Source organism: Trichechus manatus, unplaced genomic scaffold (genome assembly GCF_000243295.1).
Source record: "Trichechus manatus latirostris isolate Lorelei unplaced genomic scaffold, TriManLat1.0 scaffold00007, whole genome shotgun sequence".
NCBI classification, from domain to species: Eukaryota; Metazoa; Chordata; class Mammalia; order Sirenia; family Trichechidae; genus Trichechus; species Trichechus manatus.
The window spans coordinates 19,799,043-19,813,541 of NW_004443943.1; the positions used below are offsets into that span (position 1 = coordinate 19,799,043).

The window sequence follows — 14,499 nt, forward strand, 5'->3', positions numbered from 1 at the left end:
TTTTAAGCTAAAAAGTAACAACTCCCCTCAAAAACCTGAAAAAAAACCCCTCGTGTTTGAAAATTATGATCACATTTATGAGATATACAAAAATATTAGATTATTTTTTGCAAGTTGATATAAGTGAACTTATTTGAAATAACAAAATATTTCAAATAATGAATTTCTATGAATAAAAATAAAATGATAAAATATTTTCGTATTACGCCTTTTGTGAATATAGTGTACGTATTAAAATTGTAAACAATAAGCAGTTGTACACCATCTTTAAGGAGTTTGACTTTCACTGTGAATCAGATGAAAAGTCATTGGGGGTTTTTCACAGAAGATACAATGATCTGATTACTATTTTAAAAGTATCACTCTGGCTGCTGTATGGAAAATAGACTGTAGAGGACGAGCCTGAAAGGTGTGGAGAGTAGGTAGGAGGATAATGTAATAGCCCCAGTGAGCCCAAGATGGTGGCTTGAACTAGCCTGCTGAGAACAGGATTCTGAAACCATAGTTACTTTTTAACTTGTTTATTATCTGTCTAGCTCCTTCAAATGGGAGTTGCATGAGGATAAGGACTTTTTATTATTTACCGGTGTATCCCTTGTGCTTGGAAAAGTATACAGCATGTAGTAGGCTCTCAATAAATATTTGTTAAATGAATGATATCGTAGTGACTTGGAACTTAAACTTTTTATGTTACTGGTGTTTATTTGGTTTAAATTAATTTTTATTTTTTATTTAAAGCATGAAACAGTTGATGGCTATAGAAGATATTTCACTCAAATTGTAGGGTATGTATCTAATTATGGAAGTAACTTTATTGTCATTTTATATTTAATGCTAGAAATAATTATTTTCTTTTTTTTTTTTAAACATATGTTGTTAATTACTTTTTTAGGTTCTTTGTGGTGGAAGATCACATTTTACATGTGACCCAAGGATTAGTAACTAGGGCATACACTGATGAACTTTGGAACATGGCCCTCTCAAAGATAATTGCTGTCCTTAGAGCTCATTCAGTAAGTCAGATAGTTTGTGTTATTAAATTTTTAATTCAATTACTTCAAGAACTTCTGCTGTGCATAATGTGAAAGGAAAGCTGTACCTCCATCATTCTGCATTGTTTTGTAATTGCTCAGATTTAGTGCCAGGCTTTTGTTTGTCTGGTAATATCAGGCTGTGATTTTGCAACTGACTGGTACTTCCCAAGACACTTTTAGTCCAGCTTTATAGAAAATGAAGAATTAAGCTGGTGTCATTAGTCTGGACTGACCTCTTCATTAGATCACTGAGCAGCACTGAAAAAAGAATTTTTAATTATCATTCCATATTCTTTGTTTCCAAAATAAACTCCACCATTACAAATCAATAGAACGTGTTCTTCGATGTTTACAGTTTGCAGTAGTACACTACAATTATGAATTTCTTAAAAACATGCAGTTGTCAGAATTTAAACTTATTTTGAAATAACGAACCTTTATGTATTAAACCTTTAGAGATTGAAGTCAGATGATCAAATATTTTTTAATATGCCTTTTGTGGGAATAATAAACATGTTAATAGTATAAAAGATTATTGAAATTAATAATTGTTAAGTGTAGACCTTTCCTTCAGATAATTTTAGTAGTTTATCTTAAAAAAATCTCCCCATGTTTAAAATATTGTAATCTCTAAGTATTTATAATAATCTTATCATTCATAATAGAGATTTAAAATATTTTGAAGGAAGATTGCTAACTTACATGATATTTAGACTATAAATATACTGTATTTTTATTTTTCAGGAATGTAGATGCTTGGCTTGATGCCATTGTTTATCCAGTGAACTATAACTTTTTCTAAAATATTAATGAAGGACAATACATTTATCATGATTTATATTCAGATCAAGTCTGAATATATAAAATTATAGTATACCCAAAAAAATCAAACCCATTGCTACTGAGTCTCTTCTGACTCGTAGCTACCCTATGAGTAGAACTACCCCCATAGGGTTTCTAAGACTGTAAATCTTTACAGGAGCAGGCTGTCACATCTTTCTCCCGTGGAGCAGCTGTGAACCACGACCTTTCAGTTAGCAGCTGAACGCTTAACCACTGCACCACAAGGGCTCCTTAAATTATAGTATACTTCCTGTTAATTCCATGAAGTCGTAACATATTAAGTGTAACATCACACTCAAAAATCTTTTTAAATATTCTTAAGAGGACAAAGTGAATTTCACTATTCTTTTGAAATTAATAATTTTCTTTTTGTGAATTACTAAGAAAATTATTTAAATATGTCACTTTTATATTGAAAAAAATTAATGTATGTGTCTCTTTTATAAGGTGGAGAATAAGTATATAATTGAAAAGTTCTTTTTATGATTATGGGAAATTTGGCAACAGATGTTGGTGATAGTTGTACAACATGATTGATGTAATTGGTGTCACTAAATTATACACATGAAAAATGTTGAATTGGCAAATGTTGTGTTATCTGTATTTTTACAATAAAAAAAATACATGGGCTATATAGAAACTGCTTTTTCAATTTAAGATAACTATTTCCTTAAACTCTGAAGACTTTTAGAAGTATAAGCATCATAGCTTTGACCAAAGTTTAGTGTGTACAAATTTTAGGAAAAAATTTTTTCATGTAATTGAGTTACTTTAAGTATAACATGTTATGATATTTCCCTGAGAGTTTTTATTGAATAGAGGAAGCCTGTTGTGGATCTGACTAAATTTATTTTAAGTTTGGCAGATTTAAAAAAAAAAACAATAAAAAACATGTTTAGGTTTTTGTTTCTTAGTCACTATTTAAACAAATGACTTTTTCGTTTGTTTGTGTTTCCACCCCCACCCAGTCTTATTGCACTGATCCTGATCTTGTTTTGGAGCTGAAGAATCTCATTGTAATATTTGCAGATACTTTGCAGGTGGGTGATAGCTTTACATGGAAGCAGTATCTGAGCATTTAAAGATATAGAAAATACAGACAACTCTAATTTGTTTTATTATGGATTAGTGGTAGTAAATTAGTAGTAACCAAATGTTTACTTATGTATTTATATTCCTGTGATACCTTGGACTACCTATAACACCTCCTTCCCAATTGTGAAGCTTGGACAGGGCAGAGGGAATATTACCATCTTTTAAAATACTGGCCTAATCCAGTTAAAATAAAGTATTTTTGCCGTTAAAAAGAAAGGTAGGCTATGTATGCTATGTTGGAAAGAACGCTGAAGTAGACATTAGAAGATACAAGTTCTGCTTTAGGGCAGGGGGCATGGATTCTGGAGTCACACAGACCCTCCGTTTGTATTCTGCCTTTACTACTGACTAATGTGTATGTTAGATTCTCATTTGTGAAAATGGCTTTATTAATTACTAGTTTTCAGAATTGTTTTGAGTTTTAAATGTGATATTATGTATGAAGCTACATAGTGTGATAGCTATAAAAAACCAATACCAAACCCTTTGCCCTTGAGTCAGTTACAACTCATAACGACCGTATAGGACAGAGTAGAACTGCCACGTAGGGTTTCCAAGGAGTGGCTGGTGGAGCTCTTAACACCTTTGCCACCAGGGCTCTGTGATAGCTATAGGCTCTCGTTTTCTTACTCCCTAATTTTAGGCTTGCCAAGTGTTCTATGACTGTGAGCAAATCACTTCTTCAGGGCTTGGTTTTTCTTCTTTAAGATTGAAGTGGAATTATCTAAAAAATTAAACATCTTTGTGATTTTCAGTATTATAATTTTAAGATGTCTAGCTTGTTCCTCCTCCTTGATTTCAGATAATAAATAATTGATTACATTTTTTTTCATGCTTAGTTTGTGAAATTTTAAGATTGTAAGTCACTTTTCATGAAAAATAGACTAGCATTTTCAAACGTGTGATAGTAAATGTTCCTTAAAAAGGATTCTGTGATCCAAAACGTTTGGGAAATGCTGAGTGAAGAAAAACAGGTTTCTCAGCTAAGAGCCTTTCTCAGAGAAAACTTATACCATAAATTTATAAAAAGGAGCTGACTGTGTAGCATTTTCCCAATATATTTGACTCTGGAATCTCCCCGCCCGCCCCCCGCCCTTAGAACATCTCTTAGATCTAGAGTTTCATATAATGTGCTTTGGGAAATGCTGATTTAGACTGTTTACTTGCTTTATCACAAGTCTTTCCATCATAGAACTGTAATTGTCAACTTTATTCTTAAACCTAAGGAGCCTGTTCCACAAGCTCCGTTAGTAAATTATTTTATTACCTTATATCTTTGTTAATTTATGTGGCTTATAATGTAATGTCAGAATATTGTGTGTGTATGTGGGTGTTTTTGCATAAAATTTATGATAAATTTATCTCTAATACTGATCTCTTTGCAAAAAATAACCTTTGGTAAGTTCTTTTTCTGGTAAGAAAACTTTTGCTAAGTATTTTTCCCTCTTAGATGTTATTGTAAATGGAATTATTGTCTTAATTTCCTGTCCTCTAATACATTTTAAAGGAGTCCTGGTGGTGCAATGATTAAGGGCTCAGCTGCTAACCGAAAGGTTGGCAGTTTGTACCCACCCAGCTGCTCCTCAGAAGAAAGACCTGGCAGTCTGCTCCTGTCAAGATTACAACCTAGAAAGCCCTACGGGACAGTTCTCCTCTGTCACATGAGGTTGTTATGAGTCGAAATCGACTCGGTGGTGCCTAGCAACAATAACTGTAACAATGCATTTTAAGGCTAATACTATAATCCTGACTAATAAAAGAGAGGAGGAATGGAAAAATTATTCCTGCCCTATAAAACTCTTTCTAGACCCTTTCTTACCTCATGAAATCTAGAAGAAGGTCAGAGGGGCACCTTTTTTTCCATACTGTCAGAATGGCATACATTGTGACATAGTGATCACTTCCAAATGATTCTTCAGTATTCTCAACAGTCTTAATGAATATGTTTACATTCTTGTTTATCTGCTTTTATTTACTCATTTTTGCATTTTAGGGTTATGGTTTTCCAGTGAACCGGCTTTTTGACCTTTTATTTGAAATAAGAGATCAATACAATGAAACACTGCTTAAGAAATGGGCTGGAGTTTTCAGGTTAGTCCAAGCTGTGGTGCCTTAATGTGATGAATAGCATGTCAAATGTTTAAATAATTAATTTTGCATTTAGCAATAAAAAGCTTATAACCAATTTTTTTTTTTTTTTTGGTCAAGTGATTTTTTTTTTTATTGTACTTTAGATGAAGGTTTACAGAACGAATAGTTTCTCACTGAATAGTTACTACACATATTGTTTTATGACATTGGTTAACAACACCACTACATGTCAACACTCTCCCTTCTGGACCTTGGGTTCCCGATCAACAGCTTTCCTGTCCCCTCCTGCTTTCTAGTCCTTGTCCCTGGGCTGTTGTGACCCTTTAGTCTCGTTTTGTTTTATGGGCCTGTCTAATCTTTGGCTGAAGGGTGAACCTCAGGAGTCACTTCATTACTGAGCTAAAAAGGTGTCTGGGGGCCATACTCTCGGGGTTTCTCCAGTCTGTCAGACCAGTAAGTCTGGTCTATTTTTGTGAGTTAGAATTTTGTTCTACATTTTTCTCCAGCTCTGTCCGGGATCCTCTTTTGTGATCTGTGTCAGAGCAGTCAGTGGTGATAGCTGGGCACCATCTAGTTGTACTGGACACAGTCTGGTGGAGGCCGTGGTACTTGTGGTCAATTAGTCCTTTGGACTGATCTTTCCTTGTATCTTGTTTTCTTCATTCTGCCTTGCTCCCGAAAGAGTGAGACCAGTGGAGTATCTTAGATGGCTGCTCACAGACTTTTAAGACTCCAGATGCTACTCACCAAGGTAGAATGTAGAACGTTTTCTTTAACCAGTTTTTAATGTACTTATTTTTAGTTCTCAAGTGACATCTGTTCCAAAGTTATGTCAGTTATTTATTTTGTAATTTTTTGTCAGTGAATGATTAGATACTTGTAAGACTGTAAGTAGTCAAAGATATTTAGTATTAGAATATAGCTTTTAAATTTTGTTTGGGTAAAGTGCTGTTTTTACAGACAACATAACTAAGTTTAAAAAATCTCAAATCATCTAATTAGGAAAAATTACTTTTGCTTTTTAACCACTTGCCTCCCAAGCATGGATTAAAGTATTTTAAATATCTGTATAACTTTTGAATTGCTATCAAAAGGGAAATTTGCCTCCCCTGCCCTCCATTTTAAATTTTAAAGCTTCTCTGCCTGCCTGCCTTCCTTTGGTGATGGACAAATTCCAAATAGACCGTTGGACTTTAATAAATTAATTTCTTTCTTCCCTCCTTGCCTCCCTCTTTTCTTCCTTGCTTTTTTTTTCCTTCCTTCAGAAAAAAAATCATTCTTCACATCTTACATCTAAATCACCCAAAATATGATAGAAGTATTGTGTCAATAATATTTGATGAAATTAAAATAGAAAGTTTGTTAAATGATTCAACACCAGCTTAGTCCTTACCACATCAGTTTTCAAAACCATGGAGAATAATGTGATAAAATCTTTTAGAAATGCCTAAGTAGTTCTTCTATCAAAATCAACTCTATAAATCCTTAGTTGAGCTTTTTGTATTAATATTCTTTAGGAATGATATTGTCAGGATGCTGTCTTGAATGGATAATTGGCAGTCCTGATGAGTTATGTATAACCATCATTGATTTTAGAAGTAGTGGTCGTAACTGTTGATATGAGTGGTAATCTATAATATATATACCGTGATATAATCTGTTGATAAAATATAATGCTCTTTACTTACATGTTATTAGCCTGCCCTTTTCAGAAGAATGTTTTCGTTTTTACAGTTGTTGATAGATTTGTGCTGAGCCAGCTGTTCTCTCTTATCTCCCTTAAGGCTTATAATAGGGAGATTGCTCCCTAAGATTGGTGAAACCAGAGGTATTGTTTTCTTTCTGGGAATGGGTTAATTCAGCTATAGATAGGGTTAACTTTAACCTCCGCAGTAATAGTGGAGGGGAGCAAATGATAGCATGTCAGTTGTGATACCTAACTCCCAAATTATTCTTGACTGCTACCTTCAGCATCCCACTAGATGAAGCTTTTTGCTTAGATTTTTAAGAAGTAGCAGAATTTAAGCTTTGCTTATCTCGGACCTGGACTTTCAAAGATTTTACAAGTAGTGAATTGACAACCTAACAATTAAATGAGGGAAAAGTAGAAATTATTATCAGTACTGAATAATTAAAACTTGTCTACTTCCATGATAGAATTTATAATCTGACCACTGTCATAGTTTGTTTATGTATTCATGGTTTTCTCTCACTGTATTGTGAACACCCATGTTTTATTTATTTTTGTGTTCTTGATTGCCTAGCCCTGCTATAGTGCCTTGCACTTAGTAGGAACTCAATAAGTGTTTATAGAATTCAGTTCAGTAAACAGATCACTTTTAATACTACACTAACATTTTCAGAATATGAATGTACCATTCATTAAATTATCTCTCCTTTCATATTAACTGCCTTTGTATAAAGTGAATAGTTTATGGTCTTCTAAGTAGTTTGTTTCCCTTTTAAACTTTTACTTTATTTTTTAAAACTATTTAGAATGAAGTAGAATTAGTTGAAGCCTCTCACTATATTTTAGGTGAACAGAACCTTATTTTGACTACTTTTGTGTGCCGTCATGATTTACAAACCTGTGTCTTTATTCCTAGTCTCATCAAGACCCCAGGCCCATTTATCAATTGGATATCATTTACTGCCCAAACCATATCCTTCTCTTGTATTCCTTACCTCAGCAAATGTCTCTAATGAGGTAAGGTATATATCATTTAGCCAGTCACCTTGTTTAGAAACTTGTAATTCATCATGGTTACACTCTCCCTCACAATCCTCATTTAGTTTTTAAGTCCTGCATATTCTCCTTAAAACCTCTTGCTTCTGCTAATTACTTTCTGCCCCTACTACTACACCTTTAATTCAGATCCTTATTTCCTTTTATTTGGATTATTCTTCAGTCTTTCTAACTGGTTTCTCTGTGTTCATTATTGACCTTTTTCTAGTCCATCCTCCACATCTATACTTTAGGGGAGCCAGGGAGGAGAGTCTCTGCCATGAAATGTCATTTTATTAACTGATTGATTTTTTTTTTTTTTAAATAACAATAAGCAAATTAATAAACAAGAGGTTCAAAAACTTCTGGATATTCAGACTTCAGGAGTAGGAAAGCCTTGTCTTGGCTGCTTTGCTGCTTTCACTGAAAGCAACAAGGCAGAAATGACTTGGCCCCACCGCTGCCCTAGGTCCTGACTTAGATGCAACCTGTTCCTTGACCCCAGGTCTTGGCTCATATAAATGGGAGCCCTCTGCCCTTGCCCCCTGGCTGGCCTGCAAGCATTTCTTGTCCAGAGGCCATAGGCAGCTTCTCCAGGTACAGTCACCCACTTCTGGAGTTCGACTGATGGAATGACCGATTATTCCCATGCAGCCCCCCACCTGGCCTTGGCAAATTCAGCAGCAGTTCCACATGACATTTCCCTTTTAATGGTATTCCATTTCCTATTTCTGAACCCTGCACCTTTTATTATCATATGTGTAAAACAGCATTATAGACATTATAATCTCCCTCTCTCCTATTAGGTTTGAGATCAGGGATCTGGCTTATATCTTCCTGAGGTAGAGAAGTTTCTTCACAGCCCAGAGTGTAGCATATAATAGGTGTTCAATAAATAAATACTAATCAAAGTAAATTATTGATTTAAAGGAAGTTGATTATTGGACAGCTGCTATGTTAGGACAGACTGGGTTGTGCTACAGTTAGAAAAAGCCTGAGAACAGACATTTCATTTCTCACTCCCACAAAAGTCTATAGTGGGTCTAGTAGCCAGAGATCCAAGCTGTTTCTGTTCATGATTCTACGTTCATAACTCACAGTGACCCCACATATGCAGAGTAGAACCTCTCCACAGGGCTTTCAAGGATGTGACCTTTCGGAAGCATATTTCTAGGCCTGTGTTCCCAGGCACCTCTGGGTGTGTTCAGACTGTCATCTTTTTAGTTAGTAGTTGAGCACTTAACTGTTTATGCTCAATCAACTCAACGGCAACCAACAACTACCTTCATAACATATGGTTTTGCTTATCACCCTGGGAAGGAGGGTTGCTCAGCTGGTTCATGAATGCTTTAGCCTGGAAGAAACATGTATCACTTTCATTTACAGCCTGTTGACCAAAACTAGTCAAATGGCCCTGCATAACTGCAGGAAGAGGACTTGAAGCACTGGAAGCACTTACTGATGAAGATCAAAGCCTACAGCCTTCAGTGTAGATTACACCTGAACATAAAGAAAACAAAAGTCCCCACAACTGGGCCAATAAGCAACATCATAATAAACAGAAAAAATATTGAAGTTGTCAAGGATTCATTTTACGGCAGTTTCTGCGTTATGAAAGCGACCCATTCCTAACTGTGTATTTAAGTTGAATTTGTAGCTAAGTCAGAACAGGTGCAATATGATTTTAATAAGAATTAGGGATCTTACTTTAGTGCAAGAAAAGGCTCGAAGCCGTTTCAGTGATTTGAAAGCTACCCTTGCAGCAAGTGAAAGTAATTGTGATGAAGAATTTGTTGCAAGTAGGGGTTGGTTCAGTCGTTTCAAGGTGAGGACAAATTTAGATAATGTTAAAGGGCAAGTACGAGTTGTCCCGTAAGTCAGACGTTTGTAACCAGGGTACTGCCTGTACTTGGATCCACAATAAACGTCCACGGAAGCAGCAGTCAAGAAATTAAACGATGTATTCGGCAGATCTGCTGCAAAAGACCTCTTTTAACTGTTCAAAAGCAAACATGTCGCTTTGAAGACTAAGGTGCACCTGACACCCAAGCCATGATATTTTCAATCATCCCATGTGCATGAAAAAGCTGGACAATGAATAAGCAAGACTGAAGAAGAATCAGTGGCTTTGAATTATGGTGTTGGCAAAGAATATTGAATATACTGTGGACTGCCAGAAGAACGAAAAAAATATGTCTTGGAAGAAATACAGCCAGAATGCTCTTTAGAAGCAAGGATGTCAACACTTTGTCTCATGTACTTTGGACATGTTGTCAGAAGGGATCAGTCCCTGGAGAAGAACATCATGCTTAGTATAGGGTCAGTGAGAAAGAGGAAAACCATCAACGAGGTGGATTGACACAGTGGCTGCAGCAGTGGGCTCAAACATAGCGATGATTGTGAGGATGGCACGGGACCTGGCAGTATTTCATTCTGTTGTACATAGGGTCACTATGACTCAACTGCACCTAACAAAAACACCAACTGCAAGGGAGGGGTCTGTCTAGGAGAGCTCCTGGATATTTGGTGAGTAGTACATGTCTCTGCCTCACAAACTATAAAAGGTCCTTTTTTAATGACAACATTATGGGTGACTAAACAAATAGAAGACATTGCTTTGGTCTTCAAGGAGCTTATAATCTAGTTGGGAAGGTAGAGACACAGAAGACACACAACTTGAACTGCCCCTATCAAGAAATATGACTGGAATACTCTTCGTCTCATGACTTCAGTTTTAGTTATAGGTAGTTTCTTTAAGCTATATCATCCTTAGAATTCTTCTAGACTAGAAAACTAAAACTAAAGTACTGAGAGGATGTAAAACAAAACAAGTGAAAAGAAGAGATTACACATGAATCTTGAGGGACAAGGCTTATAAATTTGGTGCTGAATTTTAGAATTCTGGATGGTTAGCTAGTGTTTTCCCATTTGGGCTTTTAACTGATAAATACAAAACACTTTTATAATAGTTTTTGTTTTTGTTTTAAGTATTGTTCTATAATACTCCAGTGATACAGTTTTCCAATGTTAAGTTATTAATTCTCTCTTCTTTCTTAACAGGGACATTTTTGAAGAAGATAACTATAGCCCCATCCCTGTTGTTAGTGAAGAAGAATATAAAATAGTTATCAGTAAATTTCCCTTTCAAGATCCAGACCTTGAAAAGGTACAAGTTACTTTTTAATTCAAGAACTTTCTTAAATTTATGATATTTATTGCTATATAAAATTAACCTGACACTATGAGAATGCCCTCTTTTGGGGCAATTTTTTTGTTGTTGAGTTATTTACAGCCTTTGAGTATATTTTGTTAATGTTTAAAGATTATATCATCTTCATTACTATTATTACTATTACTATTTTGGTGAAATTAAGGCGTTTTCTTGGGGATACTAGGATAAGTTATCCCAAATGTTGGGGGGATTCCCAGAGGAGGTGTTACTAATGTTGGGCAGATTCCAAGAATAAGAGTGTATTCTGGGAAAGAAAAACGCTCCTTTTTTTGAAGTGTCCAGCACTTTGAAAGATCTTTTCTAGAAAGAGTTTATCTTGGTTGAGGAAAAGGTTTATGAAGGCAATAATAGTCCCCTGCAGATTTCTTCCTGAGGTAGGGGTATATATTTTTGGAGTTGGCATGTCTGAACAATAGACAGGATGGAGAAAGGAAGTAGACAGGCAAGTAGGATATTCTGGGAATGCACATGAGCACACGCACACATTTTTATCTATCCACTATCTAGGTAGAATCAGATCTCATGAAAAAAGGGTATCATATTTATTTCCTCTTACTGTAATCTTTTTTCTTCTTTATTCTCATTTTTTAATCCTTACTCTTCTTTATTCTTTTTTTTTTTTATTGTTGCAGTTTAAATGAAGTTTACATTTCAAGTTAGTCTCCCACACAAAAATTTGTGCATACATTGTTATATGACCCTAATTGCTGTCCCCATACTGTGACAGCACACTCCTCCTTTCCACCCCTGATTCCCCATGTCCATTCAGCCTGCTCCTAACCCTCTCTGCCTTCCCATCTCACCTCCGGACAGAAGCTGCCCGTTTAGTCTCTTGTATCTACTTGAGCTAAGAGGCACACTCCTCACAAGTATTACTTCATGTCCCACAAGTCAAGTCCAATCCCTATCTGAAGAGTTGGCCTCGGAAATTGTTTTAGTTCTGGGCTGATAGAGAATCCAGGGGCCATGCTTTCCGGAGTTCCTCCAGTCTCAGTCAGACCATAAAGTCTGGTCTTCTTACTAGAATTTGAGTTCTGCACTCCATCTTTCCCTGCTCCATCAGGGGCTCTCTGTTGTTTTCCCTGTCAGGGCGGTCATAGGTGGTAGCTGGGCACCATCTAGTTCTTCTGGTCTCAGGCTGATGAAGTCTCTGGTTTATGTGGCCCTTTCTGTCCCTTGGGCTACTACTTTCCTTGTGTCTTTGGTGTTCTTCATTCTCCTTTACTCCAGGTGGTTGGGACCAAGTGATGCATCTTAGATGGCCGCTTGCAAGCTTTTAAGACCCCTGACGGCACTCACTGAAGTAGGATGCAGAACATTTTCTTAATAAGCTTTGTTATGCCAGTTGACCTAGATGTCCACTGAAAGCATGGTCCCCATACCCCTACCCCTGCTACTCTGTCCGTCAAAGTGGTTTGATTGTATTCAGGAAACTTCTTACCTTTGGCTTAGTCCAGTTGTGCTAACTTCCTCTGTAGTGTGTGTTGTCCTTCCCTTCACCTAAGATAATTCTTATCTACTATCTAGTTAGGAAATAACCCTCCCACTCCCTCCCCATCCTCGTAACCATCAAAGAATGTTTTATTCTGTGTTTAAACCTTTTCTTGAGTTCTTATAATAGTGGTCTTATACAATATTTGTCCTTCTGTGACTGACTAAATTCACTCAGCATAATGCCCTCCAGATTCCTCCATGTTATGTTTCACAGCTTCATCGTTGTTCTTTAACATTGCATAGTATTCCATTGTGTGGATATACCATAATTTGTTTATCCATTTGTCCGTTGATGGGCACCTAGGTTGTTTCCATCTTTTTGGTATTGTGAACAGTGCTGCAATGATCATGGGTGTGCATACATCTATTTGTGTGATGGCTCTTATTTCTCTAGGATATAGTCCAAGGAGCAGGATAGCTGGATTGTATGGTACTTCTATTTCTAGCTTTTTAAGGAAGCCCCAAATTGATTTCCCAAGTGGTTGTGCCATTTTATATTCCCACCAACAGTGTATAAGTGTTCCAGTCTCTCCACAACCTCTCCAGCATTTATTGTTTTGTGTTTTTTGGATTAATGCTAGCCTTGTTGGGGTGAGATGATATCTCATTAGTTTTGGTCTGCATTTCTCTAATGGCTAATGATTGTGAGCATTTCTTCATGTGTCTGTTAGCCACCTGAATATCTTCTTTGGCAAAGTGCCTGTTCATATCCTTTGCCCATTTTTTAGTTGGGTTATTTGTCTTTTTGTTGAGGTTTTGCAGTACCTTGTAGATTTTAGAGATTAGGTGCTGATCGGATTTGTTGACGCCAAAATTTTTTTCCCAGCCTGTAGGTTGTCTTTTGACTCTTTTGTTGAAGTCTTTTGATGAGTGTTAAGTGTTTGATTTTTAGGAGCTCCCATGTATCTGGTCTGTCTTCTGATGCTTGTGCATTGTTACTTATGGTTCATATTGTGTTTATGCCATGTATTAGGGCTCCTAGTGTTGTCCCTTTTTTTTTCTTCCATGATCTTTATCATTCTTGATTTTATATTTAAGTCTTTGATCCATTTTGAGTTAGTTTTTGTGCATAGTGTGAGGTATGGCTCTCGTTTCAGTTTTTTGCAGATGGGTATCCAGTTATGCCAGCACAATTTGTTAAAGAGACTGTCTTTTCCCAAGTTAATGGACTTTGGGCCTTTGTCAAATATCAGCTGCTCATAGGTGGATGAATTTATGTCTGGATTCTCCATTCTGTTCCATTGGTCTGTGTATCTGTTGTTGTACCAGTACGAGGCTGTTTTGAGTACCGTGGCAGTATAATAGGTTCTCAAATGAGGTAGTGTGAGGCCTCCCACTTTGTTCTTCTTCTTGAGTAATGCTTTACTTATTTGGGGCCTCTTCTCTTTCCATATGAAGTTGGTGATTTGTTTCTCCATCTCATTAAAAAATGCTGTTGGAATTTGGATTGGGATTGCTTTGTATCTGTAGATTGCTTTGGGTAGAATTGACATTTTCACAGTGTTGAATCTACCTGTCCATGAGCAAGGTATGTTTTTCTACTTATGCAGGTCTCTTTTGGTTTCTTGCAGTAGTGTCTTGTAGTTTTCATCGTATAGGCCTTTTACATCTCTGATTAGATTTATTCCTAAGTATTTTGTCTTCTTGGAGGCTATTGTAAATGATATTACTTTGGTGATTTCCTCTTCGAGGTTCTCTTTGTTAGTGTAAAGGAATCTAACTCTTTTTGTATGTTTAGCTTGTATCCTGAAACTTTGCTGAAATCTTCTATTAGTTCCAGTAATTTTCTTGTGGATTCTTAGAGGTTTTCTGTGTATAAGATCATATCATCTGCAAATAGAGATACTTTGACTTCTTCCCTACCAATTTGGATGCCCTTTATTTCTTTTTCTAGCCTAATTGCTCTGGCTAGAACCTCCAGCACAACGTTGAATAAGAGTGGTGATAAAGGGCATCCTTGTCTGGTTCCCGTTCTCAAGGGAAAT

The 14,499-nt window shown here is 36.2% G+C and overlaps 1 protein-coding gene across 5 annotated transcripts in view; it reads left to right on the top strand.

Annotated features, from left to right (window-relative positions):
- The window catches only part of EXOC6 (exocyst complex component 6), a 214,921-nt gene that overhangs the window by 61,119 nt on the left and 139,303 nt on the right, over positions 1-14,499 (top strand). For all 5 annotated transcript variants that reach the window (XM_004369936.2, XM_012557833.2, XM_023740056.1 and 2 more), the window contains exons 10-14: positions 739-785; positions 893-1,013; positions 2,846-2,917; positions 4,966-5,063; positions 10,849-10,954. In XM_004369936.2, coding sequence (XP_004369993.1) covers positions 739-785; positions 893-1,013; positions 2,846-2,917; positions 4,966-5,063; positions 10,849-10,954 — 444 coding nt within the window. The remainder of the gene's footprint in view (positions 1-738; positions 786-892; positions 1,014-2,845; positions 2,918-4,965; positions 5,064-10,848; positions 10,955-14,499) is intronic.